The following is a 21168-nucleotide window of genomic DNA, read 5'->3' on the forward strand; positions in this document are numbered from 1 at the left end:
CAATTTTCCCGACAAGGCATACTCCCCGTGTGACCGTCTTTTTCAGCCAGCGACACTTGAGCGCTTGGCGAAGGAGCAGCGTAAACGATAGAGCGTGCATTTAAAATGTCGTTTTATGTTCGAGCTCGACCGTGCGCGTGCGCTGCTGCTGCACGCGTGTTTCTCTGTATGACGGGCTTGTCTGCTCGGATATTTCTCCATCTGTCTGCGTGACGGCGGGCTAGCTGCCTGCAGCTGTAAACACTAGTTATTTTCAGGCCGTCTTTAAAAAGCTTCACTCAGACACAACCCAGCAATGCACGACGCAAAGGAGGAGCATCTCTCAGGGACTCTAAGAGCTCCTGGTTTTATCCTCTTTTCTCCCACCAGCGCTGCACTCCACTGCCATCGGCCTGGCAATATGAATAACTGTAATTTGCAGGGGATCTGTGATAATACACGAAGGTTTCAAGAGGTACCTTAGAGGTCCTGTTTTATCCTAGAAAATATCCATGCCTTTTAGTCTCCTGCTGTGTCCTTTCTTTCTGCTCCTTCCCTCGCCCTTCAGCTTGTCTCAGGGTCTGTCTTAACTTCTTTGTCTCTGCTCTGTTTTGCAGACCCCCACAGTCACAGGTCTGTCCCCTAGCCGAGGTCCAGAGTCTGGGGGCACCAAAGTAACCATAATGGGAGAAAACCTCGGCGCCGGCAGCAGTGTCAACATTCAGTTTGGGAACCAGACATGCGAGTTCTTCGGGTGAGACTTTCCTCTTGAAGTAGCCCATGAAGTTTGATTTGCTGCAACAGCATGATGAGGCTTTTGTCCGCAGATTTTTCATGCAGAAAGGCTTTTTATTGTACTTGTGCACAGACATTAGCAGAGCCAAAACACTCACTATGAATGTTCGCCTGCATTAAGTGATAAAAAAAAGCACCTGGAACCCATTTGTCTTTGCTTTCTGTCATGCTGCCACCTTTTCCCGACAACTTTCCGTATTCCTTTTTGCATTTGCGTTTGTGTAGAAACACCTGAAACATTTAACACACACAGATAGGAGCCCAGCTCTTTGACTCGGTGTTTCTTTAACTTTTTTCGAGCTGCTACATACATCACTGTCAGAAAATGTTAGATAGACGGCATGCTGTGAGCAAAAGGAAAAAGAATAGAAACAAGAGCCCCCGTTCCCGAGATGATGTGGATTATTCCCATTAAATAAGCTGCTATATTTCACGGCTTTCTTGTCTTTTTTTTTCGCTTGATATTGCAGAGAAATCCCCCAGAGGGAAGCCTCTCTCTCTCCCTGTCAGAAACTTATGTAAATCTTAATAAGGTTTTGATGATCTACTGCATCAAACCCTGTAATAATAGCTTCTGGAAAACCTGCTGCTCCTATGGATCTTTCTTCTTCTTCTTCTTCATCCTGTCTCACGATATCTTTCTATCTATTTGTTCGTCTGTTCTCACCCCCCGCCTCTCGCCCTCTCAGTTTCCTTCCTTCTCACTCCACCCGTTTTCCTCCTTCCCTCTCTTCGCTGCTGTAGGCATCCAAGCCCTGCCGCTGTAGTCTGACTGTAATGTTGTAAGGTTGAGGAGTCAAGCAAGCTTTAATGAGATATGGGGCTAATTACTGGCTGTATTCCTGGCATGGGAGGGGGAGGAGGATGGGGCGCCGTTCTACAGCAAGCTCCCCTCTGCTAATGAATTGCGACAAATTCAGGGGATGGGCAGGTGGAACATGGAGCCATTGAGAGGGGAAAGCTCAGAAGCATCTATGATGGTGATGGAGGTTATGCTTATGTGTTACCGTGTGTGCAGAGACGTATATGTGCACTGGGCCATTTGCCCCTTCCTGGATTTAGACAGAGAAGTCTAAAATACTCACACACACATTTACAGGTTTGTATTACAAATGTCTTCCATGAAGTAATTAGAGCTCTTATTTATTTATTTTTTACCACAAAATGACAGGTGTAGTTGCTTTTTTTGCCATCTCCTGTCTCAGATAATTACAAAACAAGGCGGGTGGCATTTCCTGTTGTTGATGGTGGTGTTTGTTGCTCATCATCGACACAGAAGCTCTATGTTCAGAAAATACAGTGGAGTTAATAAATCATGCATAGACGGTGCCTTCAGTTGGACTTCACGCAGACGCAGGTTGCTCTATTTCACACAGATTTGCAGTCATTCTTATTTTTCTTCACTTATAGACGGACCATGACGGAGATTGTGTGCTACTCTGCCCCCTCCCTGTCCGGCATCGGCCCTGTGCAGATCAGCGTGAGCGTGGACCACGCCCAAATCAGGGAGAGCCTCACCTTCGAGTACATAGAAGACCCCACGGTCCAGCGCATTGAACCCGACTGGAGCATCGCGAGGTAAAGTTCAAACACCTGTGCTATAGGATGCGTATTGCGCGTTCCTGTTATTTTGTCCGCATCAATCCTGAGCTGCTGTCACCCGAAGCTTTCGAGCCGGCTGGGCCCGGCCAGCGTCAATAAGCGGACACAAGTCAATATTGCACTTTCAATTACTGTTCGGTTCTCTTCCAATTAGTCTGGATCTGATAGAAGCGCCACAGCTCACAGGCTGGAGAGCATGGGCGCCGTTCAGACTGAGACTCTCCTATCGAGTTCAGCGTTGATCCGTCTCTGGCAGAGAGATACACATGCACTGTACGCCGCTAATTAAAAGGAAGAGAGGGATGAAGATGAAATGGAGGCTTTGTAGGACAATGTGTTATCAGAGGTGCGAGTCCACAGCAGATGGCTCGGGCTTCCAGACGGAGTGAAGGGGACACTGCAGCAGAAGTGTGGCGGCACCGAGGGAAAAGAGGGGGAAATGAAGAGAGACAGGGATAGAGAAGGGCCTCATATTGGTCCTATTTCTTTGCTTTTTGTCTATTATTTGTATGTAGATAGATAGATAGATAGATAGTGTACTTAAACAGCGAGGGAGCAGCAGTCAGTGCGTGTCTTAGCCTCCACAGCAGCCGAGTATATAATTTAATGAGCCTATAGACAGCACAAGGTCTATTTACGGTAACTGGTGATCCACACTGGTACAGTGAACCCACAGACCCGTCTGACATTTATTATTGCCAACAACTCCTGCCTGGCATCTTTATGCAGCGCGGCACAACAACAAAAGCAACAAACATCAACAAGCACCCAAACAGCTGCGGGGAGGGCCGCGCATCCAGCCGTTTCCCTCCCGCTTTGTTTGCGTGCTTTGTTTGTGCTGCTGTGTTGTGAAGCCCAGGACCGCCGCTGCATCGTACGCCTGAGCCGCCGTGGTTTTTTTTTTTTTTTTTCAAAGCCCAAATCTACACCAGTTGATTGCAGCAAGTGAAGTCAGTTAAAAAGCATCTCTAATCATGCTGCACTCCAAAGGCTATTATCTCCCGAAAGAAACGGAGGATGAAAGCAGGTTTGATGCGCTTATTTTCGACTGATGGTGGATATTCTGAAGAGGTACGTCAGGGCTAGAAAGTTTAGTCTAGAATTGCTTTTGTGCTGCTTTGTTTCTTTTGTCCTTTACTTCATTCATCCTCCTCTTTCTTTTGCTTTTCGTCTTTCATTTTCTCTGTCTCCTCTTGAATTTTAAGAACTTGCAAAATGAGAGGAGAAGCATGTGGGATAAATTGTGCCTGCCTGTGTTTTTCCTCAGTGGACACACTCCCTTGGTGGTGACAGGGACCAACCTGGACGTGGTTCAGGAGCCCAGGATTCGAGTCAAATACGCCGGCCGGGAGTCTGTCAATGTAAGAACCACTATGCTGTTTTAACCCAAGAGCCAGTGCAGTGTGTACTCGCTGAATGCACTCACTGCATGCACATGCTGGAGAATTTACGCTAACTAGGTCCTGCTTGATTCCCAAACACGGCTATGCAAGCAAGCGAAGTGATGTTTAGCTTGGGTAAAAAAAAAGTACTATCTCTCCTAACAGCTCCTCCAGCTTTCTACGCTTCCCAGTCGCCCTCGTCGTCTCAAGCTCTCAGACGAGCATCTGAATGATGCAGCCAGCGTTGAGAGTGGTCTGCGTGCTGTATTTAGTTAAGAGGTTACCCTAAATGTTCTGGAGGCTCAATCTCAGCTCCACCCCCTGAATGCTAAGCCCTGCAGTGTGTCGCTGTCACGCTAGTCGTGTTTTCACTAGTTCAAAGACAGATAAAGTTCTCAAACTACTGTATATGCAGATATTTTGAAGTAATAGAGCAAGTTGAGGAAGTCTGGAAAAGGGGTGTGGGTGGGTCAGTGGGGGGAATGTTGGAGGTGTGCATGATCAGCGGCGAGGAGTCTCCTAATGGGTTTCAGCGGAAGATTAACTGTGGTCAGGAGTCTTTGGTCAGCATAAAGAGCCTTTGTATAATCAAAGTCTTGGCTGCGGGAAATCGTTGCAAATTGTATTTGAGCTCCTGTCCTGGGGCTCCTTGTTTAATTAAGAGGATGGGATTTCCTCTCCGCGGTCTGCGGAAAGGTGGGGAGATCAGACGAGAGGACCAAAGGGGAGCGGGAAGGGTAGAGAGTGAGGGAGGCTGAGAGGAGAATATGTAAAAGAGCAGTGGTTTGTGGACACGACACAAACACATACTCCAACACAAACAGCTCCCAACCTTTTCCCCGTAACCACAAAGCAGTTCCAATGGTCACATGATATATTACTGTGTATGTCAGAAAAGGTAAAACTGTACATGATTGTAAAAACTAGTGCAGAGGCCTGTTCAGAACAGGTCGATTGCTTGGCTTGATGTTGCCCTCAGAGTTTTAGCTGCAACAATTCCATATTTTTCCGTTTTTACACTTAGACTGTTCATTGAGGTGTTCCCAAAATACGAGCCACACTTAAATTATTAATAATAATGATTATTGTCGTTTCTGCTTCCTTCTTAAATGACATTTAACCAACTGAAAATAGGCCAAAGACGCACGGCACACATGAAAAGAAGAAATGTACTGTAAAAATGTCAAAATATGCAATTAAAAAATCTGCTTACAGACTAATGTTATCAGCTTTAGCAGGAGATGCGGAGAGTTAAGTCCTGCCATTGAAATCTAACTCTGACAATGAATTAAATCTTTCCTGTTATTACTACCCCAAGTTTTAGCTGGGTCCCAGGATGCTAGAAAAGATGTTATGCATTTGAGGTAGCTAGCTGACATTAGCTTAATAACATTAACTGAACCACTTACAGTTACGCTAACATTAGAACATTAACACTGCTTTAATGTATAGATACACGAAACAACTTGACAAGGACTCATTCACATGCTGAATACATGTGTTTACTGTAGAAAACAGTTGGCACATGCTGTAAGCAGTCACACACATTACACTCTCATGTATACTGCAGCCACATAAATCTCATGCCTCATTCCTAGAATCCGAGGACAGGTTAGTGCACATGCATGCATGCGCAAAAACGTCCTCAATGCCATGTCTTACTTGTGGATTTCTGCACCGATTTGTCCCAACGTGCCTCCTCCCCCCTCTGCATCTCCAGCGTACCTTCGCTGACTGTAGGACTCTAAAATTGGCCTTAAATGTCCGACTTGCTTAGTGAATGTTCCTTTACTAAAAATCCGAACTGTGCCCTGGGCTTTCTGTGCTTCAGTGTTTTCCTCACGGAAGGACACAGTTTCCCTCAAAGGTCTTTGTGAATTATGAAGCCCCATTAATTACAAGTTAAAGACAGGTCTGTGGTCTTTTACGTGTAGAGGAGAGAAAAAGCATGGTGCGAGGCTGCTGCAGACCTGGTGGAATGGGATTTGACTCGTGTGTGTGGGTGCCGTGCCGTCTGATTTGTCAGTTTCCAAGGCTTTGAAAGGGAGTTGTTCATCTCCACCCTGCCTCGTCTCTTCCAACTCCCCACCAAGCGCCTCGCAAAAGAAGCCTGTGTCACTGTCTTGATTGGCCCCACAGCCACAGAGAATGAATTTCTATTAAACGCTAAGGTTACAATTACCCATCCTTCATCCCTTCTGCCCCTTCTCTTCCCCTTTCCCCTTTTATCACTGGAGGAAGGCAAACAGCAGAGCAGCCTATAGCAATAAGAGCTGCTGTCTGTCAGCCAGCCTTCAAATGATCACCTGTCTCCCTCTAAATTGCTTCTCTTCTCTCCCTCCCTTGTGTCACCTGCACAGATTCACAAAGAAATCAGCAGAGGGGGGAAAAAAAGGACAATTTTCTTTGTGAAACGCTCTCCATCTGTCACCGGATTCACATCTGAAACATTTATCATAATCTTGATTAAAGTTAAAAGGGTTATTTTCCAGCTCCAGAACATTTCCCTGTCCCAGAAAGATTTCATCTGCCGTATTTGCCAGGCTTAAGACGCCCGGACTGAGCGTCAGGCTCGGCACATCAGGTGCACGTGCAGCCGCCGCGGATCATGCAAAGTGTTGGGCGTGTGTGCGCGCGCCACTCACGTCCGGGCCAATCGGGCTGATTGTCCGCTACACTGAGCACTGGAGGCGCACATCATTACCATGAGCAATCATAGTGGACACTCAGGACTTACAGTTTACACGTCCGTAATGATTTTGCACTCGGCGCCGCGTGCGTGTGCCTCACGGCGGCGGACGCCTCAGCGGCATCAGCATCACGAGTGGCCCATTGAATCACCGTGGCATCATGAGTGTCCACGGTGTGGAGGGCTGCTGCTGCTGCTGTCCCTCTTTGACGTCCCTGTTTTGTAGCCTCTGTGTGGACTTTAAAAGAAGAAAAAAGCCACCTGTTAGCGCGCGCGGCCGTGCTCGCAGAAGATGTTTGAAATTAGTCACACCCTCGTCGCAAGGCACCCAGCGGATGATTTTCCACAGCGCGGCGCACATCTGAGAGGGAAATTAAACTGCTCTGGCTTTGCTCGAGCTTAAACACCATGTGGATCATTTATGGACGGAGCTGAAGTTAGAATTAATGCCAGTATTAGCAGTTGGCTGGAACGGCAGGCAGGCAGGGAAATAGACACAGTGTAGGAGGAACAAAGCACAGGAGCAGCGAATGACTAGCTATCGAGCGTTATCCCTCGGATGACCTTTGGCTCCGCGACCCTTTCGCATTTTTCTCCTACGCACATCTCCGCAGCCAGTCCATCTCATCGCCCGCTTCCTCTCTCACTCTCTCCCTCTGTCTCTCTCGCTACTTCCCTGGCCAGAGACCTTTGAATGGCTGAGTGGGCTGTAGCTGCACAGTAGATCATGGTAATGTATTCAGCCAGAGGGGATGGAGTGTTACTGCCTTAAAACACCCTGGCTCTGTCCAACACTAGAGAAAGAAGACAGATGAGGCCAAGATTCCAATTATTTTCTCTATCTGTTGACCTCAATTCACTTTATCAACGCTGAACAATGTGTGGCTTCTCTCTCCTTGTGGCCTGAAGGACTGGATGTACTGTGGTTTACTCTATATTCGCCAATATACAGAATTTTGTTTTCACTGTGATGCGTTAGTGTCAAGAAGTCCAGCAATTCTTATCGATCCTTTTGTAGTCTAAGCAGGATACATTAATAAAAAAGGGGCCTCATATCCATCTATTGAGAGTGTTTGAAATACAGCAACTGATTGGCACAGAGGAGCCCAAATACCCAGCTTTCTTTATCAAATCCCACAATGCCCCATTTACCCGCCGCTATTTACCCGCTCATCGCTTTGGATTTCCACACGTCACACTCGCTGCCTGAGAAACATCATACATGATAGCAGCGGTTTTCTATCCTGACAGGATTCAGCGAAGGAAAGGATTTATTTAAGAAAAAAAAAAAAAGGGTAAGGGGAGTGGAAAAAAAAAACAGTCTCCATCTCTGGCGCAGCAGATGGTAGTCAGAGCCGTAGTTGACTTGCAAATGCCTCGCTGTTCCAACGTGACAGTCACGAGGGTGCCGCCGGAGCATCTGGGCCTGTCTATGTAACATGTCACCATGCCAACAGTAAGAAAGCAGCACGTATCAAACTTAACTTGAACTCTTTTATCCATTAAACCTTTTAATTCCCATGTACTGTTCTGGAGAACATGCTGTATGAGTGGGTAGAAGAAACTCGAAGAATGATTTTTTATTTTTTCTTACTGTAATGTGCATTATGGCAAACAGAAAACATTCACTCATTAATGAATTATTCACTAGCTGATCTACGAAGCATTGAGTCAGTGTTGACCGACGTTGCACATTGCTTTACTCGTTATGTTTTGTTATGAGTGTGTACTGTGCGGCTTTTATTTCCTTTTTAGAACAATGCCGCTCGGAGCCTGTTAGTCACCTCTGGCTCGCAGTGGCGTGACGCCCCCATGCACACGCAGAACCTAAACTTGGTGAAAGTATGTCAGGAGTCCTATCTGCTGGTGCTATCTATTTTTAAAGGGGCTTATCTTCTGGCTCTTTTCATGCGCTGCTACTGTAGCTTGTAAAGTGTGAATATGTCACAAGAGCAAGCAAAGCTACTGAGGAGCACTCGGGCCTTGCGGTGCAGCTGCAGACTGGTGGAGCTGCGCTGCAGTGCATGTAGCTGTGACAGTTGTGATGTCGGAAGCGTGTTTCTTTCACCCGTGAGCCTGGGTTTCGCAAAGAGCGCTGACTCCCAGCTACAAAGAGCTGAGGCGATTCGTCACTTAATTTGGCCGATCGACAGAGAATGGACCGGCAAGTATTTTGATCAAATCAAATACATACAGTCATTTTTCTTGCAAAAATACCAAATATCTTCTTGTTTTAACCTCTCAGAATGTGACGATTTGCTGCTTCTCTCTGTTTTAAATCATTGCAAACTGAAAATCTTTAGGTTTTGGACATTGGAAGATGTCGCCGTTGGTTTTTGGAAATTGTAGCAGCCATTTAATAAGCCACACAATGTTAATTAATAGATAATTCAAATAATTGTTAGTCGCAGCCTAAAGTCACACACACACTGTTCCCAAGTTGCTGCAACAGGGTGCCAGGTGGCCTGCCGACCATTTTCTAATTCACATGAAAATAAATGGATTCACGCTGCGATTTTTTTGTGTGTTTATACCAATTAGTCAGGGCCGCACAGAGGGCCAGGCATCCCAGTGTCATGGGATAAATGAAGCCACTTGATTCGCCCGGGGCCACTTTAGCAAAATGACCGGACGCCAGGGGCCAGTTCATAAACAAACATCAGAGTATTTATCAGATAAAATGAATAAACATTAAAAGGACCGTCACTCATTTTTCCTTGAAATTCTGTGTAATGAAGTTACTTATTAACTTATTAACTAAACAAACTTGGTAGAGGCAGACTGAAGAGCATATTTAAGCTCTTTCAGTGTAAAATGCACTTGTATGGGATCAGATTTCTGCATATCTGCGTAACTTTTGCTCCTCTTCAGCTGACTATTGTCTTCCTCTTCATAGCTCACCATCTGCTCCTGCTGCACTCTGCACAGGCTGAAGGCCGTCACGTACAGATCCACCGTCTCTCTGTCACTAGCAGCCACATTTCCCCCATTGTACAAAACTGGTGTATCTGTCCCTCTGTTCACTAATTGGTATAAACAATCAAAAAAATCTCAGTGTGAATCAGTCCATTTTCATTGTGAGTCAGAAAATGGTCTGCGGGCCACCCGGCACCCCATCGTGGGCCTGATTTGGCTTCCGGGCTATAAGTAAAGTATCACTGGATTTGGCTGAAATGTGCTATTCATTCCATCCCTGGAAGGTGCAGTTAATTTTTATGGTTTATGTTTATGAATCATTCCAACATTTGAGGGATTGCATGATGGAAGAGGTTCCTGCTATATTTAATGTCGTACAATCCCAATTCCAACAAAGCTGGGATGCTGTGTGACACGTAGAAGTGTTCCTGAGCTCATGTATTAATCTCCTTTATCCAATCATGTGTTCACACAGTGTTGAACCTCGCTCCATCCTCGGTGTGAACCACTGAGCCTTTCCAGGATGCTCCTTTCTTACCCAATCATGATACTATCACCTGTTACCAAGCAACCTGTTTACCTGTGGTGTCCCAAACAGGTGTTTTTGGAGTGTTCCACATCTTTCCCAGTCTTTTGTCGCTCCTGTCCCGACTTGTTTGAAACATGTTGTTGCACCAAATTCAGAATAAGCAGATATTTACACAAATCAATGAATCTGATGAGGTCAAACAGTAAATATCTATCTATTTGTCTGTTTGTGTTTTACACAACATCCAAACTTGTTTGGAATCAGGCTTTTATAAAATCTTTCAAATGTAACCAAAGCATTTACAACTAAAATGAATTCATTTATTTTATTCATTTTATCTGATAAATATTAGCATTTGTTTATTAACCAGCCGCCGGTCTCCTGTCGGCCCCTGAGCAAAACAAGCCTGCTCTAGATTCTGTAACCAAGAGAAAAGTAAATAAGGAGGCCAGACCCTCCTTCCACCCCTACAGCCACACTCCTGCAACTCACCTTGCACCACGCTGGCAAAATACGATTGGTGTAGCCTACACAGAATGAGTTTGCATCGATCTCCTCTGGCTTGCTCCCGAGCAGCAGACAACAGGTAGGAGGCGTGGTAGTTGCTAGCGTTCGCCGGCTTTGATGATATTTACCTCTAATTAAGTTTCTTCCCCAGAGAGAGAGCTGGGAGGGAGTGAAAGGAGATAAAAACCTCTCTGAGCAGAGTGCTGTGCAGCAATCAATCCTCTCTCGCCTTCCCTCTAGAGCTGAGCCGGGGAGGATGGATGGAAGACAGGTCTCTCATCTGGGAAAACTGGAGAGAAGTAATAAAAGAGCCATAGCTCAACCTCCACCTGAGGAGGTAGAGGAGCGTTGCCTCCATCCTTTGTGCTTGTTGTCCTCCAGTGTTTTTCAGTGAAGCAGCAGCGGCAATTTATTCTCGATTTTATGGAGGCTTCCTCTCCAATAAAGATGGATTTAATGACGGACAGTAAATCCTTTTCTCTGAAAAGAATGAGGATTTTATAGGCCAATTATTAGGCTGCAGAGCTCCCTGCAGGGTTCATGTTAATGCCAGAGTGTTTCGGTTAAGATCACACTTAAGGTTATAACAAACATGAGGCTTCGTAGCAGATCAGCTGCAAACTTTTGTGCTGCATGGGTTTTATTTTGGAGGGCGAGGAAGAGAAAATCATCCTAGATGACTGGATGGCAGCTCTTGTTTCTTTTCAGGCTGCTCGGGCTGTCGTAGCACGACGCGCAGAGTGCAACACATCCCCGGTAGCATCTCGAAAAGTGGATTTTCTCCCTGACACATTTTTTCCTCCTGTCTTTATTCATCCTCCCCAGGTGTGTAAAGTGTTGAACACCACCAGTATGAGCTGCTTCGCTCCCTCCCTGATGGCGGAGTACCTTCCGGGTTTGGACACAGTGAAGCACGCGGACGAGTTTGGCTTCATCTTCAACAACGTCCAAGCGCTGCTGGTCTACAACAACACCAACCTCCTCTACTACCCAAACCCTTACTTTGAGCCCCTCAGCACCACCGGCGTCCTGGAGCAGAAACCAGGCTCGCCCATCATTCTGAAGGTACAGGAATATATATCAATGTGCATTTAAATCTACAGAGCGTTCACTTATTCTGCTCTCACAGCAGATTTTGCAGTGTTTTTGGGCGAGACTCCTCTTCTAGCTCAATCATTGCTGCTTTTTCTGGGTATCAACATCATGTGATGTTACTAAAAATTGAGGAATATATTACATTTTTTTTGTCCAGATTGGCAGCTGTTCCCACTTCTTGCCACTGTGAAGTGCATCGCCTTGTTTGATCACAGTATGGGGTCATATTTGGCCGCAGCTGTGCCCAAACCTTGGGATCTAATTTACAGTGTGTTTAGGGGACATATTGGCTTTTGTGGGTTTGTAAGACTGTCTGATCTTCATTGAGCCATGTGTTTGAGTTCTTCTCTTAATTTCGCACCCTGCCTTCCATCTCCACGTGCCCACAGGGCAGAAACCTGGTTCCCCCAGCGTCAGGAGGGGCGAAGCTTAACTACACCGTGCTGATAGGAGAGACTCCCTGCTCTGTCACTGTGTCTGAGAGCCAGCTGCTGTGCGAGCCACCCAACCTCACCGGACAGTACAAAGTCATGGTCAGTATGGCGAATGGCCTGTGTGTTTGTTACTGTCTGTCTTCCCAACTTCCTCTCCCGCTCTGTCTCTATCTACACCCGTATTTGTGGTTTTCTTCATAATAGTCAAGCCTCTAAACTCCATTATTCGTGCTCTCATCATTGTTCATTCAGCTGAAGGAAACAGGTCAAAGGCAGAGCAGCGTGAGTGTGCTCTAGCTGTCAAAAGGTTCTGCCAGAATCCACTGCAATTATTTTTAGTTGCCTGGCCGCTTATTGAGTGCAAGCCCCGGACTATTTCCCTCTCAGCGTCAGCTTGTAGGTGGCCGCATGTGTTTGTATCAGTTTCAGCACACACTGTTTACCTGTGTTTTGGCAGGATTTCTGAGACTTGGCTTATGCCTTGCTGTGTATGTTATCATGTGATATAGATCTGGTGATTGGATGTTGTTGAAGCATGAGGTAAGGACCTGTCCTCCCTCTGTGCTTTAGTTTTGCGGAGCTGACGCGCGTTCATGTCTCTGTGCGCAGGTTCAGGTGGGTGGTCTCCACGTCTCTCCTGGTGCGGTCCACATCATGTCCGACAGCCTGCTGACCCTTCCAGCCATCGTCAGCATCGCTGCTGGCGGAGGCCTCCTCCTCATCATCGTCATCCTCGTCCTCATCGCGTACAAGCGAAAGTCGCGTGAAAACGACCTCACCCTCAAGCGCTTGCAGATGCAAATGGACAACCTGGAGTCGCGAGTCGCCCTGGAGTGCAAAGAAGGTTAGTATTAGAATATTATGGTGAGCAGACCAAGTGCAGCCGGTTAGACTTCAAATTGCAGAGTGATTACTGCATGAGTCTACTTTGCTTGGAATATCACATTTATGGCCAGTAATTTTCGAGGCTGCTCTGTCACTCATGTAGTTAAATGGGCTCAGTGAATGCATTTCACTTGTTCAGACTGTAATCACATAACAGGCATAAATATGTATTTGTGCATATTGTACAGTAAGTAAATAACTGGAGATCTGTGTGTGTTAAATAATGCAGTAAAGATTTCTCCAAATCCGGGTCAGTGAGTCATCCTGCTTACACCACAACAACATATACCACAACACATAGATTATGTCAGTTAACCCTGCATGTGACCCGTCTCTACATGCACTGAGTCGTTGCAGTTCCACCTAGTTTGCATGCTGGGTACTCACTCGCACCGACACATGAATACAGAGTTTTTCATTAGAGTAACCCCAACCTCCTCCCAGCGAGAAACACATTATGCTTAATACATTTTATTATAGTCTTAACTGGAAGGGTAATTCCACGTTTATCTTTTTATGCGGTGTGTGTGTGTGCGTGCGTCATTACACCTGCGTCTGGTTGTGTGTGTGTGTTCGGTCCTGCAAAAGTGAACAATGAATGCCGTTAAGCGCTTCATCCCTAAGTTGTCAGAGTCACTGCTACAGTATTGAGCGCGTAGCTGCTTTGAAACACAACCCTCCCTTGTGGCTCAGGGTCAAGAGAGGGCACAGTAGTCCATTTGACCTTTGACCTGCTACCCAGCGGGAGGACGGCTGATAACCTCAGGCCGACCTCGACCGAACAGCTGATCACCAATAGCGCTCCATGTTTCATGTTGAGTTTTGTATGAATGCTTCAAACAAGCACTGCTGATTGGCCCCTGGTGTCATCATCGGGGTCATTATGGCCAATCACAGAGAGGGTAAAATTGAGGTTTATGTTTGACAGTGTTCAGGGGATTTCATCAGCCAGAGAGGACCTTATTATTTATCCCCTCCAGCCACCCCTGATCGGCTCTCACGGTGATTTTATGCAGTTAAAAAACAAAACAAGCATCCTATTGCAGCAAACTTCCAGAATGGTCAAATGACAGACAGACAGACAGGTGGGCAGGTAGACAGAGCGGGGGGAATCAGTCACACACAGGCAGCCTTGGGAAAGTATAAGATTAATGTTTTAACCATTAGCAGTGGCCAGGAGTGCGCTGCCCCGCGGGGTGGATTTAGATGGGTACCTGGGTTCCTCCTTATGAGTATATACACTCGTTGTGTGCCTGTGAGCCCATGTGCAGGTGTGTAAACCCAGGAGTCGCAGGGGGCCAGGGGCCAGGAGGCGAGGGCTAGGACGCGTAGGACACAGCGGAGTTTTGAGGACGGTGTTAGGGGACTGCTGCTGCTCCTGTGATAGGCCGCAAACAGGGAGCCTCCCCAAGGGCGGCGGAGCAGTTCGACAGAGCCGTGGGCCTGAACAGGAGTCAGTCAGGATGGAGCCAATTAACTAGTGCTCACCTGCAGCCTCACACTGAGATGACACACGCTCTTTGGGGCCTTAGCTACAGCCAATTTACAGGCTGGTAGATAAAAATGAGAGAGAAAGGGAGGTGTGTGTGTGTGTGTGTGTGTGTGTGAAGGGGAGGGCTGTGTTTTTTAAGGGAGAGATGTGAAATATTGAGTTTCTCTGACATGAAGACTATCTTGGGCTTTAACTGTCAGCTTCATCATAACGGTGGTAAACACCGTGAAGATGAGAGGGATTCACATATTTGGTCCTCGGGGATTAAAGGATGGTTTTACTCTTATGCTGCATGTCTCAAGTATTCCCTGCAACCAGTCTCTCCTTCTCGCCCTCCTTCCCTCCCAGCCTTTGCCGAGCTGCAGACCGACATCAATGAGCTGACCAGTGACCTGGACAGAGCTGGCATCCCCCATCTGGACTACAGGACATACGCAATGAGGGTCCTCTTCCCCGGCATCGAGGATCATCCCGTCCTCAGAGAGCTGGAGGTAACGAGAGAGAGGCTGGAAAGAAGATGACTGAGACGTATGCGCAGCAAGTGCGATAGGAAAGGGCAAGAAAAAGTCAAAAAGTGAGATAGGGAGGAAGCAGCGGAGTGTGCCTGCCCTCGCCACTCTCCCTGCAGGGCAACCTCCATAAGCGGCAAAGTGCTCGAGGGGGAAAGGATACCAGTGTGCCACTTATCCTTTCTACCCTCTGGTCTCACACACATATAGCCCGTCATGCTGAGCAGCCTGCACACACGTATATGCGCCTCACATGCAAGCTCCCTCATGAAAAACAGGGTCCCAGCACATGGCTATTTCATCCACCAGTGGCTGCAGTATGAGGGGTAATGAACTGAGTAATTCCCAATCCTCAGGCAGGACTGTGGGTTCCTCCATTGGGGGGAAAAACTGGCTGGTTAACACTTTTCGCTCCCCTTCATGGGGCCAGAGTGGTGCTGGGGAATGAGTTTATTTTAGGTGGAGTCCAGAAGATGAAACTATCAGGGATAAAGGGATTCATCAGGATGGACGTGTTTGTAGATTGTGTAGGATGGGATTGGTTTACCAGGCCTGGTTAGGTGGAGGGGTGTTGGTTCAGATCAGACTAGACCTGTAGGCTGGAGGTCACCTCTTATTACAGCGATGTGCAGTAAGATGCATAAGATAGACATTTTGTGTGACAGGTTTTTCTATGAAAAGAACCCAGATTGGATATCCAAACTTTTAGAAACAATGACCTGTACTCAAATACCAAGAAAGAGAGTTTTGTCACTTTGGGATTGTCTTACCCTGGCAAGTTATTTGACATTTGATTTGAAAGAGAAATGGCAGCTAACTCAGGGTACAATGCTTTTTAACAGACCCAGGTCAATAATTGATTAAGATCTTCTCAGTTACTCACCATGAGTGGGAACTTCTGTCTGCCTGGAGTGAAACATGAGTGAGGCTTTTGGTGCCTTTGGAAAAATCTTTTATTCCGTGTGAGACAAGGTCAAGATGAAAGTTGAAGAGCCGCAATCCTTTACGAAAACGCGCTTAGCTTGTCACTGTTGATGTGAGCAGGTTTAATGAGAAAGAAATTAATGGGACATAGAGATGTAGCGCAGTGACCAGCAGCAGCAGCTTCTTTAGTCAAAAGCAAAGTCTGCAACTCAAAAACACAAACACATAGTAAACGCATGACAGTCTGCTACACTATTATTAGTAAATTATTACATTCATATAGAAATTAGTGCTGGAAACTTGCACTAACAGCCGTCGCTCTCCTCCCTCTTCTGTCCAGGTTTCAGGGAACGGCCAGCAGAACGTGGAGAAGGCCCTGAAGCTGTTTGGCCAGCTCATCAACAACAAGGTGTTCCTGCTCACCTTCATCCGAACGCTGGAAATGCAGCGATCTTTCTCCATGAGGGACCGCGGCAACGTGGCCTCACTCATCATGACGGCCCTGCAAGGGCGACTGGAGTACGCCACTGACGTCCTCAAGCACCTGCTGTCGGACCTCATCGACCGCAACCTGGAGAGCAAGAACCACCCGAAACTGCTGCTGCGCAGGTAGCACAGCACGCGTTAAGACGAACGTGCCGATAGGTAGCAATATTAGGACTTGGCTCAGCTGGTGCCACTAAATTTAAGAGTATTAATTAAGATTTACAAATTCACGACAACAGTCGACAAAGAAAAACTTGTTTTTAACTAATTATATTGACGCTATTGTTCCTTTTTTGACGTGTAAATGATTAAAAAGAAGAGGAAAAAAGGAATTAACATAAAGTAATGGAATCAAACTTATTATACACAGTCTTTGTGTATAATTTGAAGATGAAGGATATGAGGATTAAGAAATCTCTTAATCCTCAGCAAGGCAGTATGATCTACAACGCCGTTTCAGTTGTTTGATTTGATTAATTTCAGTCGAGAGGATACTGTATAGCAGCTCATATGTGATCCTGTGCCCAGAGGACAGTTAAGCGCATACTGAAGACACTGTCCTCATTTAAAAACGCATAAAGGCGCACGAGGCTGTAGGTGGATGTTGATGCATATAGACAGATGAATGGGGATTGATCTAGAGCTGTATGTTCTTCCCCCTCTCCCTCGTGGGTGGATGCGTTCTGACTGTCGCCCGTGTTCTCGTGTAGACGCTCCGCGGAGTGAGGCTTGTAATGAGCGCTACAGTACGTCTACAGTATGCTGACATAAACGCCACGCGCTCCTCACATCATGAGAAACCTCTGAATTCTATGCATAATTCCGCATCCTCTCTCGCACTCCGTCTCTCCCCTGGTCTCCCTCAATGCAAATGTCAGTCTCGCTTATCCTCCAGGCTCGGGCGCCTTATGAAACATTCAGAGGCGGTTCAACTTAACTGTTTTTTTTTCCCCCCTCTCTGTGTCTCCAGTGTACATTGTTTTCCGGGGGAGTTGGGGTGATGTGCTGAAACTTTAAACACCTGCTAACTCCTCGCCCAAGTGTCCTCAGTTGCTTCGGTGGCTCTAAACAGGTTTAAGGGCTGACAATGTTCGACTCAAAAGATACAGACAATACAAAGCGCTTCTGAAAGCCGGACTGCTCTGTGCGCAACTAATAAGCAGATACAGGGAGAGCTGCTGTGCCTCCAAACACCTTCTTTGGATGTTAGTGTTCCTTTAGTGTCTGTCCATCCATTATCTATACCTGCTTAGCCTCTGAAGGGCTGTGGAACAGCTGACACTGAGCGAGAGGCGGGCAGCAGGACAGACAACCGTTCACACAGACAGACAACCATTTACACTCGCATTCCCGCTCCCAGAATTGGGAGCTGATACTGACGTGATTCGCTTATTTTCTGATAGTGTAGATATTTATTTCTCTACAGTTCTGCTATTTCAAATATATTGAAAGCTTTATTGAAGCAGATGTCAGTTTGCCTTAGCACTCTTACTACTTTTGACCTCATGTGAAGTAGTCAATAGTAGATGCTAATGCATTGCTGTGCATTTTGATTCGTCCAAGATTGTCAAAACAGCAAAGGAGTTGCCATAGCGATGTGCACTCCCACACTAGTTTGTACGTGCAGCCTGCTTCACCTGCAGTTCAACGGAATTGCTTTGGAATGCATTTAAATTTTAATGCATTTTTCTGTATGTTTTGCTCTTTTAACATGTAGTGCTGTGTGCTTTGCTGCAGCCTCGTGTCACCTCACACATAACACCAGCAATAATAACATGAGAGAAGAGAGCTGTGCATCCGTGTGGGTACCAGGAGTGGATCTGTGCATCTCTAATTCAGAGTCCTGCACACAGAAGGGCCCAGGCCAGCAGAAGCCCCCCTCGCTAACCGCTGCGCCACCCTCCCTCCCTTAGTGCACCTACGTATTTGAGAAACCCGCATTAATAGTCAGACTACATAACTGCTAGACAGAAAAGACAGAGAAGCAAACAGAGAAAGAGGCTGAAAGACGGAGAAGTGGACACAAGTGACGCAGCATCAAATGGGCCTGGATTAAGCTGTTATTTCACATGACAGCAGGGCCCCACGTCGCCCCTAAGTTTTCATTATCCTCTCTCATTAGGAACACAGTGGTACATAATCCTCGGGTCCTGCCGCCGCGGCCTGGAGGGCTAAACGTCCTATAGTTTTTTACATTTCGCTCCCCATTTTTCTGAAGAATTTAAAGGATTATCGATTTGACACGGCTCTTTGCTGTTGTTGTCTTCCTCATCGCCTGTTTAGAGAAAGCCGGCTGAGTCGCACACATCCACACACACACACTCATACACACGTGTCTGCAGTGATAGTCAAATTGAGCATGTCTCGAAGCGGTAATTGTGTTGGTGCAGGGCGTAGAGAGAGGCTGCCGGGCTGTGCTTTGTCGCCATTTTCGCGTTTAGTTGTCTTTTCTGACAGCTCTCCTTAGTCCTTTATCACGTATAATAGCATAGTGACATGATTACGTTGGCTGAGGCGCCCGTATGTTTTCTGGTGTTAATGAATTAGCAGCATGTAAACAGACCCCTGTGCTTTTTTAGGTGTCCAAATGTATCAGTTTACATGCGTCTATGTGCACGTCATGTGTGTTAGAATACACTGTTCGAATGTACTGGTGCAGTAAATAAGGCTGTGTTGGGTATACTGGAGTCCAGTGTGCTTCCAGTAGATTACCGGCAGTACGGGTCACTCTGAATGTTGTTCAAAATAAATTATTCGTGAGTTTACAGTCCGCGGTCCAAGTTTACATGGATGCAGGAGAGAGCCGACACACAGGACGCACCTCCAGGTCACCCAACCCGCTTCCTGTTCTCATTTATTTTGCAGCGGGTTGAAAGCGCATCCCAAGACATGCTCGAGTCATAGCGGAGAGCTTTGCTCCTCTCGCTTCGCTCAGCTGTCATTGAATTCTTCCAGAGGGGAATGTGTCCACAAGCTAGCGCGCTCGACCTTTTAAGAGAAAACCACAATCAACACAGGCATTGCAGACGAAGGAGCAAAAATAGCTCCATCTGTCGTGGCATTTTAGCATGTTGCCCTCCCGTTCCCTCAGTGACCTGCAGTAGTGATCAAAGTTTAATGTGCAAAATGGATCCAAGTGGTTGTTTATTAAAGGATAAGGCTGGGGATATTCCATACATCTGACACTTGGTATGTGTTTATCTGTATCTTAGTCTTAAAAAGACTTAACTTCCCAAAACTGCTCACTGTAGTTTTGTTTCAGACTATTTTTAGTGACAGGTTTGGTGACTATTTCCAGCAGCAGGACAGTGTATGTGGGGGTCAGCTCTAAATAAAGGACTGTGCTCACTTTACTGTAATGAAGGAACATGTAGTTTACAGGCAACACTTGTAAGTTAGTAAGGTAAATTTGTTCTGGGTTTTTGTCTTTTTATGGGATTTTATGGACAGAAACATGTAGGATATTAACAGACTTGGCCTTTAAAGGCACAAGATGGTTTTGGTATGGTTTTGGTATTTTAATACAAGGAGTCATCTTAGCAGTTTGTCTTTATAGTTTGCACTCATTGTGTGCTCTATAGTGTAAGAGCGTATAAGCGAGCAAAGGTAGAGTGTGTGCACGTGGTGCGGAGGGACGCAGCAGCTGCACAATGTGGTCGCTCCAGCAAAGCAAGGCGCCCTTAATTATTAAGCCCCGCTCCCTGCGGTGAGCTCCGGTGATGGAGTGCCGTGCCACCACCAGCCACGGCGCAGAGGGACAGGGGAGGACAGGGGAGAGGAAGAACGAGAGCAGTGGAAGAGTGGTGGAGGAGCAGCGGAGTTACAGCTGAACAGCTAATGAACGTGTTGATTCAGCAAATTAAACGTTCTGAATGCTTTCGCAGAGTGACATAGGCAGCACGTTGAAGATGCTGCATGTGAACTTGTTCTCTGATTAACGTTAATGCTGCGTCTGTGCCCGCCTTTCATCAACACACTTTTGTCTGTATTCCTCTCACATGGGCAGATTATCTCCTGATAGCATTTTTTATTTCATATTTGGGTGTTTAATTGCTGATGTACTATCTATACTTTATTGGGAATGATAATATTAGATTGCGTTAAATCAGTCTACAGTCACTACACTCTTAGCTTTAGAGCCCTGACTATAGATATGACTATAATAACTTCAGTTTTTTTGATAAAAAGCAATGAGGAATGCAGCTCTCTCACCTTGTTTGCAGGGCTAAAGGTAGATGGAACAACATGGCTACTGGTTTAAACAACATCCCTCTTCTTCACTTATGTCAAAAAAGTAGTTCACAGAAAGACGGTCTTTAAGCCTGGGCTGTCTGTGCCGTGGAAAGGTGCAAATATTTGGTTTCTTGGCAAAATTCGCAGCGCTTCCATTGGTGCACATTTCAAGCACCACCACCAGTTGTCAGGTCAGCTCTGTGCCGCCATCCTCACCGGCTGTCGGTGCTTGACTCTCGGCCGTGGAGGTCTCCTCCTTCTCCATGCACCACCCTGTTTCTAGCTCATATAAGCAGCCCCAAACGTCTAATTTCAGCATTACACTTGTAAAATGGCCTCTCTCTCCATCTGATTGTCCGTGGAGGCGGGCGTACGTTCTTATTTCGCACATTAGCCCCAGAGCTGGCAAATCAGCTGGGAGCTCTGGATGCAGGCAACGCTGTTCGTTTGCATGTACTACCCACACCGTAAGGAAACAAAGCTGGTTCGAAAATCACCACAGTTTCCCCTCAAGAGCCTGCCAACATCTAGCTGCTACATTTGTCAACTTTGTAGCAACTGATATGCTTACAGCAGGTCATGAACGGTGTATCCGTTTCTCTTGAATGCCGTTCAGTTTCCATTCATTTGAATTTCTGTCCCGTCCCTGAACAAAGTTGAATGGGCTGAAGTGGTCTATAATAGAATGAAAAGCCTCTTGGCAGATTAAGC

At 46.5% G+C, this 21168-nt stretch overlaps 1 protein-coding gene across 1 annotated transcript in view; it reads left to right on the forward strand.

The window, feature by feature from the left end:
• The window catches only part of plxna2 (plexin A2), a 137017-nt gene that overhangs the window by 95878 nt on the left and 19971 nt on the right, over nucleotides 1-21168 (forward strand). The window contains exons 14-21 of the mRNA XM_041946804.1: nucleotides 597-733; nucleotides 2185-2352; nucleotides 3644-3737; nucleotides 11225-11464; nucleotides 11884-12027; nucleotides 12538-12772; nucleotides 14654-14796; nucleotides 16079-16347. Coding sequence (XP_041802738.1) covers nucleotides 597-733; nucleotides 2185-2352; nucleotides 3644-3737; nucleotides 11225-11464; nucleotides 11884-12027; nucleotides 12538-12772; nucleotides 14654-14796; nucleotides 16079-16347 — 1430 coding nt within the window. The remainder of the gene's footprint in view (nucleotides 1-596; nucleotides 734-2184; nucleotides 2353-3643; nucleotides 3738-11224; nucleotides 11465-11883; nucleotides 12028-12537; nucleotides 12773-14653; nucleotides 14797-16078; nucleotides 16348-21168) is intronic.

Source organism: Chelmon rostratus, chromosome 10 (assembly GCF_017976325.1).
Source record: "Chelmon rostratus isolate fCheRos1 chromosome 10, fCheRos1.pri, whole genome shotgun sequence".
Taxonomy (NCBI): domain Eukaryota; kingdom Metazoa; phylum Chordata; class Actinopteri; order Chaetodontiformes; family Chaetodontidae; genus Chelmon; species Chelmon rostratus.